This window comes from Nicrophorus vespilloides, unplaced genomic scaffold (assembly GCF_001412225.1).
Source record: "Nicrophorus vespilloides isolate i.1.1-1 unplaced genomic scaffold, Nicve_v1.0, whole genome shotgun sequence".
NCBI classification, from domain to species: domain Eukaryota; kingdom Metazoa; phylum Arthropoda; class Insecta; order Coleoptera; family Silphidae; genus Nicrophorus; species Nicrophorus vespilloides.
Window position 1 is genome coordinate 17,239 of NW_017095698.1, and position 13,726 is coordinate 30,964.

Genomic DNA, 13,726 nt, shown 5'->3' on the forward strand with positions numbered 1-13,726 from the left:
GGGAAAGTTTAGGAGGGATGCGCTGAGGATCTGTAGGGTTTTGAGCAGGAACAGGATCCATCCGCAGCCGAAGACTTTCAGTTTGCTTCACGAGATTGACGCTAACCTGGTGATCGCACGCGGCTTTCTGCTCGCAAGAGGTGAAAAAAAAAAGCAAGCAAACAAAACGAGAAAAAATTCACCAATCACAGTGATCAGCACTAACAAAAGCATAACGCAATCGCGTAACTAATAAAATTAAAAAAAAAACGCAACAAATCCGCTTCGCTTCTATTTTTTTTTTTCGACAGCCGGAAACGAGATGGCGGAAGTGCGGACCTTGCACGCTTAAATGCAGGGCATCAAACGTAACAGCAATCAAATAATAATAATAATAAGAGAGAGAGAGAGAGAAAGAAACAAAACGAATTAATTTGATGGAACAATTCCTGCTCGGACAGGAAATCAGAACAATAATTGCTTTCGTTTTGTTTCTCTATTTTATGTTGGTACACCCACGCTTTTCGTCTCCTAATTTTAATGCATCCAACGTTACGCAACCCTGGATCGTAGCCAAGTCGAAAACCGTACGATTACCTCACCACGTCAATCGGTGGTAATGGTGGTAGTAGTAGTAGTAATAGACAACACTTAAAACAAAATTGTTACAAAAGATCGAAAAAAAAAAATCCCCTGCTAAAATTCGAACGCAGGGTTTTCCATCCTGCATAAACAACTTCCGTTTCCGATTTGAATTTTTTCCCACCTTCTTTTGTTTATGGTCATATTTAGTCGGTCAGTTTTAGCGACGCCGCTTCTAAATCTAGCGCTCCGTGTGTGTATGTGTGTGTGTGTATATATATATAAATGAATGTGTGTGTGTGTGAAGCGTCGCGACGCCCGCTGCAGGTTGTAGAGAGCGCCAGTCGTGCGGTCGTCTCGCGTTCGTGTGCAACGAAACCCTGCTTACACCATCACCAACACGAAAGAAAGAAAGAACTAGATCGAATTGATCGGATCGTCGTCGAGTGCATGTGTTTTGTTATGTTGTGACCTTCCCTCTGTGATCAATCATCGGAGATATCATCATCATCGTCGAGAGTGTTTCGAGAGGATGATCGCGCCCGCCCCCACGTTCAAAGCAACGGCACCATCGAAAGGTTCCTTCTGCTCTTTACATTCTTTATTTCGCAAATTCGCAGCAATTGGAATTGTATAACTTCGACAATATGAAATAATGTCCATCTAGCGAACATTCATCAAAATGATATTAATTTACATCACATTTCTCAGATGATTAAATAATTGAATATTTGCTAAGTTTAATAGACTTTCAGAACTTATTATAATTATCAGCAAGATTTCGAAAAGGCAATTTGAATTTACATGCAAAGTTTTATTGCTACGAGTTATATTAGTTGCCTATCCGACGAAATAATTGAATTACATGAATGAAGCAAAATTATCAAATTTCAAAGGAATAGGCAAAAGTACGATTTACAATAGAGAAAAGCTGCAAACTATATAATTGTATATTATCAGATGCACTGGTTGCATATATCTTAATAATTAAATTTAAATTATTTAAACTTATTTCAAACAAAATTAACTAAATCTTTATCAGTCTCGAATTAGTAACAGTTAAATTTGCAACGAGTGATAATTAATAAATTGTTAGTATTCTTGTTTTTTTTTTTTGGAAACTTTCAGAAGAAGAATTTCCCAGAGTTAATGAAACTTCTTGGGAACCTTGAACCTAGGCTAACAGTTGCTCTTTTCGCGCCTCACCGAATGTTTTGATGTTGCGGTAAATGTTTATATCTTGAAATAGATGGAAAAGAAACGAAGACAAACACACACAGACAGACAAAATAATACGAGGCTTGAGGAACGAAGAGAAGTTTTTCTCTCTATTTTCGGATTGCAATTAAAAGTACGGAAAGCTGAAAGGTTTTCCCTGCAAATCGATGCTTTCCAATTAAGTCCGACTCGAAAATGAAGTTCTGTGCGGTTGCTTTCGATTAATCAATTACAAAGACAATTTTTTTTTTGTAGAAAATTCTTGAATAGTGGAAGCAGTATAAGGGAACATATTTGAGTTATAGGAATATCTTGCAGCAGTCTAAAATTGTGAATTTTGTTGGTTTCGTGATTGCTTCGATCAATCTTGGTGCTCCTCTTTGTTATGACATCGCAGCAAACATATCAAGAAGGTGGTGGTATAGGTTTTCTTTTGTAGATGGGAGCGGCCGCCGCCTTTGCTAATATGAAAGATGTCGATTCGAACTCGCCTCACCGCTCGTTGCGTTCGCCGAAGACAAATTGAATGCTCGTAACATAACAATGCGTCAGCTATGTAACAGCAACAATGTGCATGCAATACGAGACGAGACGACGATCCAACTAATTCAGTCTGGAACTCTATGCTAATGCACTGCACTGCATTAACTAGAATCGTTAAAACAATCGCTTCTTTTGTTTTTATCAACTGTTCCTTAAAATTATCACTATTATAATTACATGAATTACAAAAAACAAGTAATACTTGTAGCAGTTTTTTTCTTCTTAACAAATGATCGATGGAAACAGAAGAATTTCTTGCAATGACGCAAGTTTAAAGAAACAAATGCATGTATGTTTTGACGTTTATGCAAATTACGACGACTTTGATACTTACTTAACGCCGGATTTTGTACGCATTGGCAACTCGATTCCGTTTTTTCCTCTATTTTTTTTTTCACGATCATTATTATTACGCAGTCCGAATGATGCCGTATTTCTGTACATCTAAATTTAACTATGGCATAACCAGAAATTTTGAGAATGAACGAGGAGGAATATCAAATGGAGACGTCAATCGAGAGAAAAAATTTCCACTGCGGAATCGTATTTATAATATATATACCATTCATATTTCGCGTCTCTTGTAAATTGATGCTAACTTTACATCAATTAATTTTTTTAGACATAAATCAATATTAAATTAAAGTTGAAACTATAGTGAACGTAACTAACTTTAAGTTCAGATTGTATAATTTACTGATTTCTTGTAATTAGATACAATAAATCGAAGTTAGCAAATCTAAAACAAGTGTTTAGTAAAGGCTGCAGCATCATTTGCACGGTACAATTACCATCGAAAATATAAGCGACAATAACTCATGAAGATGCGAAGGCATCATTAATAATTGCTGGCCACTCGAGCCAGAAACCTGCAGCGAATTTATCGGGTCCTCGTTGCAAACAGATGAGAGAACAAAAAAAACAAAACAAGCCAAAATTGGTGACCATAACAATTAACGTCCAGGGGGAAAATCGAAACGAAGAAGGGTTTGATTCGAATTGTGCTGATGTTGATGCCACGACGAGACTCGATATTAACGGAATAAACAAGAGAGACGCGCCAAGAGGAAAAAGCCTTCGCGTAAATTTAGACTCTCATAATTGTGCCATAATATAATTCGGCCGCGAGAGAGGAGGGAAAATGAGATTGAGGATAAGGATGAAATGAAAGAGAAAGAGGAGGAGGCTGTCCCATTTCATCTTCGGCTAATTAACTCACCTTACCCATGTGACACGTCTCGCCCGTCTCTAAAACGGGAAGATTTCCGCCGGAAACGCGACTCGATAACAGTGAGAGGAGGGAAGAATCGCTAATTAAAAAAAAAAAACGGCTGCGTAATAATTACAATGCTGCTCCTTTGCTTTTATGTTCTTTCTTTTTGTCTTCAATCTCTCTCTTTGTTTCTTCTGTTTTTTATGTCGTTCTTCGCGTTTTCCTCGTGATTTCGCGGCCTATACAGAAGGAGAGTGTCTATTTTTAAGGCGGACGTGACTCAATTTTCGAATGCTATAATTAACGTTCACTTTTGGCCAAATTGCTCTTGAACGCTCGAGATGCGAAAATCGAAACTACTCCATCCCCTCACATTCATCATCATCATCATCGACTCTGAAAGCTTTTACAAAACCACAACCCCCCTACCGGACACCCGCCCGCTCTTTTTCGTAAATTTCTTGCATCTGCTCCGTGCCTTTAAACATGTACATGCGAGTGTTTCATTTGTTGTTACTGTTCGTTGAAGATGCTACGAAGATTCAAGTTGGTCATGCTTTTCCTCTTTTGTTTAGGAGTTTGGTCGCCTGGGCAACAGCGGAACGAAGAGTCTAGAGCTGAAGAGCAGCAGCAGCAGCAGAGACGAACCGAAGGGGGCGAACCGATCCCACCCGTGTGGACTCCGAGGAGCGCCGGTTCGAGTCCGACGGCCGAACGGAAGGAGTTCCGACCGGTGAACTTTGAATCTCCGGTTTTGGGCAGGAAGACCAGGACCAAATCGGACGTGAGTCTACTCTATTCTACTTTTACAACTACCGCAACAACTACTCTTTATCCTGTAACAAAGGGATCGGCCACTCTGACTCAAGAAGCGGGACCATCGTGGAAGGCCGAGCCAAAACCGGAAGCGAGAATACCGACGAGCTTTTCCGCTCCGGGACCCGGTTTCTCAGATTGCTCGAGACTCCCCAAAGCACAGAATCCGACAATCACCCTTCTGCAAAAGGCCAGAGGTAAGATGAATCATCAATCACTAAAATCCTTAGATTATCTATGTCTATACATCTACAAGCCTACAGTACAAACTAATTGGTTATCCCTCTTGATGCAACAAGTATATGATTTCGGTGTTTTTAAACTAATTAAACTAAGTAAAGTGTAATTAATTATGTTTCGTTTTTTGTTGTTATTGTTGTTGGTGCAGAGGGGCAAATACCGAAGGCTTCGTCTGCCCTCGAGCAGGAGAAGCAACAGCGCTGCGCCGCCACCAGATCAAATGAACCCCCCAACTTTTCGAACGATCCAGGTAAACTTCATAAAAGCACACGTAATGAGAGTGTGCTGCAGCAGCTTTTCTTTCGCGTGTCTTTTATTATCTTATTCATCACTTGTTTAAATCTGCATTTTGTTTCTTTTTCTTAACAACTACTAGCTAGCAGACTTACCTATCATATTCTTTTGTTTCTTTTCATTAGTGCATCAGGTTCGAAGCGGCGACTGCGTGAGCGATTCCGACGGCGAACGACCCAAAACCAAGATCGCGATCAACAGCAATCCCAGCAAGAAGTACGAGGGTATCGGCCCAACCACCAAAGACGGGATGCCGATCACGTTGAGATCGGAGGTGCGGGACACCAACATGTCCCAATGGTACAAAAAGATGTACGATACCATCCACAAGCAGAAACCCAGCCGATACGACGACGGTAAGATCATCTTCACAAAGAAGAATTGAAACAAATTTCAAGTTATGAACAATATGTAAACTCTTACAGATGAATACGTTACGGTCCGCTACAAACAGCGCAGAGGTATTTTATCTTCTTTCCTCCTCCTTCTTCATGCATCATCACAAAATCAAAATACCATCATCAATGCTTCTTTTGTTTTGTTTTAATCTAATTTTCGCTGTTTATGGGTGGTGTTTTAGCGTTTCGTTTCTTGCTTCATTCACGATTCGTACCAAAATAATAGTAAACATACATAATTCTTCCGACATTCTCAAACGGTGATAAGAGTTGAACCCTGGATCTGAACTTGATTCTCTTGCTGCTGCTGCTCCTTTCTCTCGTTTCATCATCAATACGTTGCGAGCGAGCCCAGCAAGAGATCCTCATTTCGCTTCCATCATTATTTTTGTTTTTTTTCTTTCGCTTTTCATCTGTTTCGTTCGCTTGTTTAATAATCCCGCCTGCTGCTTATTATTATTAGGACGTTATCCTTACACGACCGGATACCTTTCGGAGCCGGAACCAGGAGCGTACGACAGCGACGCGACCATGTCCGACTGCAAATACGCCACCTTGGATCGACGACGTCCTCAGCCTCCTCCGAATCAGGATCACGGAATGTCTTCCACCCTACCGAGAAACGCATCGACAACCACCATTAGGTAACAACATTTTCATACTTGCCTATAAATCTAGCAATTATTACATTCACTTGGAAATTAGTCAAACATCACTATAGCAACAAAACAAAAGCATATAAAATATAGTTACGAACAATTGAAATTACCAGGAATCATTCGATCAATCATAATCGTTGAATAACGTCTTCTTCCTCTGCATTAGAACCAATTAAAAGCGTATCTCTTTCTCTCGTTTGTTCTTTCACTTTGATTCGGATCAATCAATTAATCAATCGCATCGACCTGCGGCGGCAACAGCTGCCACTCGGGAACACACCACGGCACACTTTTATTACGGTCGATTACGGCTGCATTTTGTGCACCAATAACACATCTATCCAGGTCATGCTGCAAACAAAAGAAGAAGAAAAATAAATAACTCAAATGTTTGAAAAAAAAGCGATGAATTCACCGAACGAACGAAAAGAGTATGAAAATAAAATTTAAAAAAAAAAAGGGGGATGATAGTGGTGGAAATATATAGCAGGAAACGGAAGTGAATCGCATGCCAACGTTCCACTTCTTTCATATAAGAATAAGACATCGTTTTTCGGTTTAAAAACCAAAAGATTTTAACTTAAACATTTCTTTTAGTTATTTATCGAATTCGTAAACTTTTTACAAATGTAAACAATAGGAAAAAAAAACCATAACGATTGCGTAACGAACGAGCTAAAACTTAATTGCGAGTTTCAAGTCCACAAGTGTGAAGTGACGTGATTAGATAAAAAAAAACACAAGCGAGTAACGAGAGAGCATAGGTAGTAACACTCGCTTGTGTTTCTTTTTTTCTGTCATCGTTCAGTTTGTATTGTTTCCATGAGAACACGAGTTTAACAGTTGAGATGCGATCTTTGCTTAGGTACAGACCGTCGGATGTGCAGCATGCGAACGACGTGTACAAGAACCAGCCGGGAAGAATCGAAAACTACCAGCCGGGAAAATCGTCGATTTCTGAGCACGAGGCGAAGAAGGTAAACAACAATCATTATATAAATCAGCAAAAATTATTTCGTTCGTTTCTTCTTCATGTCGTGGGGAGGGTGCAAATTAAATTCGCCGTAGTTATAACCTCCTAATTTGTCTTTCAATCATTGTTGTTACTACTATTGTTATTGTTGTCCGCTTCATCTCGCTCTTCAATTCATGATGACAACGTCGACGCATCTAGTTTTTCCTCTATCTTATTTTCTTTTTCACTTTCCTTCTTTTGTTTTTCCTGTTATTTGCATTATGATTTTCTTTCGTTTTTTTTTTAGTGGTGGGACGAAGTCATGGATATATTTGATGGGGTACGAATAATTAATTAATTTGATTTACAAAAAAAAAAACAAAACAAACAAACAAAATCCTCACGATTTTTCTTTTTGTTTTCTCTTCTCTCTTTTTTTTTTTTTGGTTTTTGGCAAATTGTGTCCCCCTGTGTCTCTCTCACTGTGCAAAAATCAACAACTAATTAACTCGTATTTCTTTTGGGTGTTGGCAAAAACAAAAAAAAAACAAATAATTACCAAAACATAAAAATCAATCAATCAATCAATCGAAAACCATCAATCGAAATTTTTTGTATTAACAACAACGCATAGTGGTTGGACGATCATTCGGCTGCGCCCAGTTGCAACTACCTACTAAATAAAGCCATCGTGAGAAGCGTAAGAGCATGCAAATTTACTCTATTTCTTTCTTTCTTCTACTCTTATTTATCAATCTTTCATTGATCACTTAAACACATATATATTCAAGCACTTGTAAATATATACATGTACAAGCACATCTTCACAATTTGTTGATGATCACAGAAACCGCATGATTTTTGTTTATTACTATCTCTTTGGACTCGCCATTAACACTAACTCTGTGGTAGTTTACTAAATTTCTGTATGTACTAACGAAACATAAAAAAAAACACCGGTTTTATGCTTGATCTAAATTGAATCTCCTAATTCTATAATCTATCAAGTGTTAATTCTAATAAATTTCTTGCGTTCCCGCAGCATCTGGAGCAGCAAAAAAGGATGCCCACCACCAAAGGATACATGAGTCAGTGAGTATACAAAATAATTGGCTTTTCAATCCGCAATTAAACGACTGCTAAAGAGAAGAAGTCAGTTTATTTTTGCAAATTAAAGAACTAATTACCTAGTGTTGAACTGTTACAACATTCTCAAATTATATTACGTGTTAAAAAACAATTCAATTTGAAATATTTTTTTTTTGTTTTCTGAAGGGCGCTGAAGGAATCCGGATACGAGAGCGATTCCCCTCTAGTTTTCAGGCGTCGCGACGACACCGCCCAACTTCTTAGCGCTCTGGAACAGAGGGAAGTTTACAGGAATATCCAGAGGGGCGGCGAAGTCCCGATCCACGGCCTCAGGAAGCCGGCGCCCGAGAGGCCGAAAGGTAACGATTTTTCCGCATTTTCCGCCTCCCGAAACCTACGCCCTACTCATTTAAGCAAAGCAGTAGCAGCAGGTGGCAGTTGTAGTGGTGGTGAAGATTACTATGATGATGATGACGGTGGTGTTGGTGGTGGTGATGGTGCTAATTTCCCCAAGTAATAATTATAATACACAAGCATAAACGCTAAGGCTCCGACAATAATTTAACAGGCGGCAGGTTTCTTCAGCTCTGATCTAACATTTTTGCATGGTTTTCGCCTATCTCTTAAGTATAAGTTAAAAACAGAAATATTATCAAAAAAAAAAAAAAAAACGATAACTTGCAGTGCACACATTTCCGGACACCCTATGACTTTCTTTGTTCGATTACGTTTTCAGCACGAAACACAAGTCTTCAGTATAATTGGCCGGTTTATAAAAACCCATTCATACTTTGTTAGTGCGTTTCTCTTGACTATTCTTTTCGCAGATTTCCTTTGCTATCCTTTAAGCGTTCGTCCGCAAGTCTTTGGGACGTACAAACGCTCGGCTCCGTCGCAAAACGCTCCGAATCCTCCGAAGCGCAAATCTTCGCGCAACAATTCCACGCTCAGACTGATCGTCTCGAAACCCAGACACGAAACGTGCTTCACCTCGAAACCGGTAAAGAAACCGGTAACAGTTAAACCCAAAAAAGAGATGATTAAACAGCCAAAATGCTGCAACAAGTACAGGCCGTGCAAAGCGTGCGATAAAAAGGAACCGAAGAAGGTCGCAATTCCACCTCCAAAACCGAAACTGTCGAAAATGTCGCTCTCGAAAAGCTCCATTTCGACGTCGACGGATTCGGTGAAATCCAAAGTGATTAAACCAAAAATTACTGTAAAACCTGCAGCGAGTGTTGGAAACAAGAAATTGAAAAAGGCGAAAAAGGACGAAATCAACGTTGAGATTATCAAGGAGGCGAAAAAGAGAGAGAAACCAAAGCTCGGCGCATCCAAGATTTATCTGAATCAAACGAAACCGGTGTCGCAATCGAAATTTCGGTCCTTGGATCCACCGAAATCTCCTAAGCGCGAAGAGAATAGATGCTGCTACAGTCTACCGCCAACTAAATTAATCTTTTCGGAGACAGCTAGACCCGTTTCGCCTACGATTTTTGTGCACAAGGTGGTTCGATCTCCCTCGTGTCGCAAGATCAAAGCGCGAAAGGAATCCAAACTGAATTCCGAGGAAAAATCCGTGAAACCGTTAAGTTCAAAAGATATTGTTGATTGCGAACAGTGGAAACGAGATCGAAAGGAGCGGAAAACTGAATCAGAGTTCAAGATGTTGTGCGAACGTTTGAACGGAAGCCACTTCAGGTCGAAGGAGACAAGAAAGTGGCAGCGCGATTTGGACAGGGGACTGAGGGCGCGCGATAAATCCGTCGAGGATATCCGTGAGCTCTTCGAGAGAAGCGGCGTTCAGATGAGCGACGATTGCGATCGCGAAAAGGAGAGAATGATGAACGAGAGGGGTTTGTACAAACCTCTGTGGCGTGGAAACTCTGTGCACGATTTGGCGCAAAGCTTGAACGAGCAGAGGAGATCCAAATCCGAAGGTCGTAGCAAGGAGGAAGAGGATTTCTTGACGCGCGGCGTTGGCAGCAAGATCTGGAGCAGTCTCTCCATGGAGCAGGTCAACGTGCTCAAAGAACAACTCACCGAGATCTACGGAAGTCCTAAAAAAGATAATTCTATCGAAGTTAGTTTGCAGGACAATCGTAAACCTAAAGAGCTTAAGGTGCGTCGAAATTCCGGAGACGATTGCGCCTTGTCGGAGGTGGAGAAACAAAAGATTTCGCAAAGTCTGAGCAAAGAGATCTTGGATAGGCAGAGACGCAAGTTCAAGAATTCTCCGGCTTTAGTTTTGGCTAAAGAGACGAGGGGAGCTGTTGCCGCCGCAGATGCCAACGTGGTGACGCACGAATTGCCGTCGCCGAGGACTTGCTACTCTCTGGAGATGTCCGAGGATGATCAGAGGAATAAGGAAAACGATTTTATCCTGGTGTTAACCAAAGACGAGGAGAGCAAGAGCGACGTCAAAGATACCCTGGAGATTTGGGCACAACCGAAGAAGGCGTTGATCAAGACGGACGCTCTAGATGCGAACACGATGACGAGCGCAAGTGCGAGTGGAAGCGGAAGCACCGACGGTTCAATCAAAACAGTAATTTCCGTAGGAAAACCGCCGATCGCCGAAAAGGTGGAATACTTTGAAAGTAGAAAAGAGGATACTTACACTCCTACAGTCTACAAAGCTTCCGAAGATGTTTGCGAAACAACGATGATTGGTGGTTTGTCGCAATCGCACCAGGATCTGAAGGAGTTGTACGGAGAATCTTTGAGCGCACGCAGGGAGATCCACAGAAGCAGAAGTCTATCACCGTGTTATGACGAAAGTTACGCATCATTAAAAGCGGGAGACGTCAGTCGGTTGAGGAACCGTTTCGAGGATGAACGCATTTCGAGCCGCAGCAGCAGCGATCCTCACTTGGAGAAGAAGGTTGACTCTCTGAGGAAGAGGTACGAGTTTCCGGCGATCGCCGGACGTGGTCGCAGCCGCACCAGGAAAGGAGGCGCCATCCTCTCGCCGCAATGTCTTCAACCCGAAGACAGATTCATGCCGCACATCAACATCATCAGCAAGATTGCCTCACTGTATCCGCAGAAAAAGTCGGATAGCGAGGGCAGTCGCATGAGGAGCAACGAGGAGTTGGCCGGAATCTTAGGGATTCCCCTAGGTGAGGTGGAAAAGTTGCGCGCCAAATTCGATTGTCCGGACGTGGAGATGTCCCTCCTCGGACACATGTTCACGTCTTCGCCGAACGTCCACGAACTCCGGGACATCGCGCAATATCTGACGGGTTCTTGGACGGCTCACAGATACCCGAAAACCGACGACAACTGCATCCGTCCGAAATCGACGTCGCCTCCTCGATCATCCACCACCTCGGCTCGCCTCTCCTCCATCCTCAAGAACAACCAGCAGAGGCAGTCAATACGTCCGTCCGTTACATTCAAAGGTGATACGATGATAGTTAGAAATAGCTGTAGAACAAAAAGCACTCAGGATTAGGAAAGTTGCACCCCGAAAAAGTTATTGTTTTTAACTTATATTTAAGAAAAGTCTAACTCAAACTAACACTAAATTACTAACCAACCCTACAATGACCCAAAATGAAAACTCTCAAACAAAAAGCAAAAAAAGGAGAGAAAGAGGTCATTCGGAATAACGATATGTCGCGAGACAGTAAACACTTTTCGAATTGTATCCACCAGAGCCAGAAGTGCCACCGCCGCCTCCACCCAAAGGACAATACGATTTCTCGAGTCCAGGTAATTATTATTATTACGTGAGAAATTAACACCACCACTTTGTTTTTACTCATCTTTAGAAATAACTAAAAGAAAACAAAAAAAAAAGAAGAACAAGACTAGTCTAAATGAAGTTTTGTAACCATATTGAAATCGTACATAGACTAATTAGCTTTAAACTTTTGAAACGTCAATTTGTATGTGAAGAATGTTTATGCAGATTAATTCGTGAAAATTACCCGAGCGTAGGAACTGTTGCTCTTGTCGCGTATCTTTGTTGTTAGTTCGAGAGTCGAAGAACAAAACAATTCGATGTGTGTCCTAATTGGCGTCTCCTCTCGCACTCTCTAATTAGACCCGGCGATTGGGTAATTCATGAGAGAGGCGTCTGCTCTTCTCTACTCTCCTCGCCTAGCGAGCGCACGCTCTTCACTTCTTGGTGCGCTCGCTGGGCGCAGAGAGCAAACAATGGGGAAATTAATTTCACCCATTATATTGTAAATTTATGAAAATGATATGTGTGCAAGTGTGAGTAAGAGGAGTCTGGGTGTGAGTGTGAATGTGAATGTATGTGCGAGCAAGTCTCTTGGGGTCTTTATCGATCTAATTGCTGGGCCTCCTCCTCATCCTCATCATCATCATCATCCTCCCACGGCTTCGAAACTCTCCCAGACCCAACGTCATCCTCATGCTGCTCCTCACAATTCCTCCACCTCCTTCTCCTCTTCATCGGACGATCCATTGTCTTCTTTTTTTTTAGACGTGAAGGTTTTGCGCGCGTTTCGAGCACGTGCTCCGAATGCGCGATCCCTTCCTGCCTTCCTTCCTTCCTTCCGACCGACTCCAGGCATTTGCATCTCGACCACGGCAACGGTGTGCGTGTCCCTACGTCCATCTATTCATCCGTCTGTCTGCGTATTTATGTGTTTGTGTCTCTCTACAAGTGTGAGTTGAGTGTTTGTGGAGTGGCGCGTATTTCGGTGGTGACTCACCCCGCAAAAGGAGACATACCCTTCCATCAAATCATCATTCCCGCTGATCTCTGCAAACCATGTCCATGGAATTCCTGAGAAAACGAACTCCGGAGCAGAAAATCAGACAGGAGCAGACGCAGAACTACAGACACACCATCGCCGCTCTTCCCATGATGATCTATGGACCGATACCCTACAGTCAGTTCAACATCACACTTCTTAAATAAAATCCAACTAGTTTTCTCTCATCGAAACACCTAAAACAGATACAAAAAAAAACCAACAACATCTTATCATAGATAAGACAACTGCAAACAAGTAAACATTGATTACTATTATCTAACACATTGCACAATCTACATTTAAAAACTTGCAATTTTTTATATTAAATCTAAAGAAATATAAAGAGATTTAATTAAACAATGAAATAATAGAAATAACAAAACTAAATTATTCTAAACGATAATTTCCGGACTTATTATTGAAATCAATTAATTCGCATTCAATTGTTTCCAAGGCATTCGTAGTTTATGAACCGATTTTAGTTTTCTCTCGATTGAAAATTCTTGTTAATTCATAAAACAATTGATGAGAGATTAAATATAGCCCCACGTATGTATGTATGTATGTATCGATTGTTGACTGAAGTATGAACAACATTCTCTCCCGACTCCAACATTGATTTAATAATACACGAAAAGTTTCACGCATTTATATATATATATTAAATCAATGAAGCATGCATTTCTCTCTCTCTCTGTGTGTCTCCTCTCACGCGTCTTGATTTCACTTTTCACAAAAACAAAAGAGAGCAAGAGAAAAAAAAAACGATCGCACGTTTAGAACTCTGTGCTAATGGAATGCTAATTACATATATATACTACTACTACTATTATATGTCATAATTAGCAATTAACTTAACTTTATTCAAATATATCATTGAGAGATCTAGATGAAAGTTGGGGTTATTTTCTGCAAAGTTTCAAAGTTAATCAACAAGTGCTGCGGATATTTATTGAACGGATAACATCAGCATTTTATAATTGAAGAGTAAACTATAACAACCCCCC

At 40.8% G+C, this 13,726-nt stretch overlaps 1 protein-coding gene across 6 annotated transcripts in view; it reads left to right on the plus strand.

The window, feature by feature from the left end:
- LOC108560112 overlaps positions 1 to 13,726 on the plus strand; it is a 30,923-nt gene that overhangs the window by 11,111 nt on the left and 6,086 nt on the right. For 3 of the 6 annotated variants that reach the window (XM_017917573.1, XM_017917567.1, XM_017917595.1), the window contains exons 5-16: positions 4,111 to 4,319; positions 4,383 to 4,548; positions 4,740 to 4,841; positions 5,011 to 5,241; positions 5,311 to 5,346; positions 5,747 to 5,927; positions 6,808 to 6,919; positions 7,205 to 7,237; positions 7,532 to 7,597; positions 7,940 to 7,989; positions 8,173 to 8,345; positions 11,647 to 11,703. In XM_017917573.1, the coding sequence (XP_017773062.1) occupies positions 4,111 to 4,319; positions 4,383 to 4,548; positions 4,740 to 4,841; positions 5,011 to 5,241; positions 5,311 to 5,346; positions 5,747 to 5,927; positions 6,808 to 6,919; positions 7,205 to 7,237; positions 7,532 to 7,597; positions 7,940 to 7,989; positions 8,173 to 8,345; positions 11,647 to 11,703 (1,416 nt within the window). The remainder of the gene's footprint in view (positions 1 to 4,110; positions 4,320 to 4,382; positions 4,549 to 4,739; positions 4,842 to 5,010; positions 5,242 to 5,310; positions 5,347 to 5,746; positions 5,928 to 6,807; positions 6,920 to 7,204; positions 7,238 to 7,531; positions 7,598 to 7,939; positions 7,990 to 8,172; positions 8,346 to 11,646; positions 11,704 to 13,726) is intronic. The other 3 variants (XM_017917574.1, XM_017917579.1, XM_017917588.1) reach the window with 3 other exon arrangements.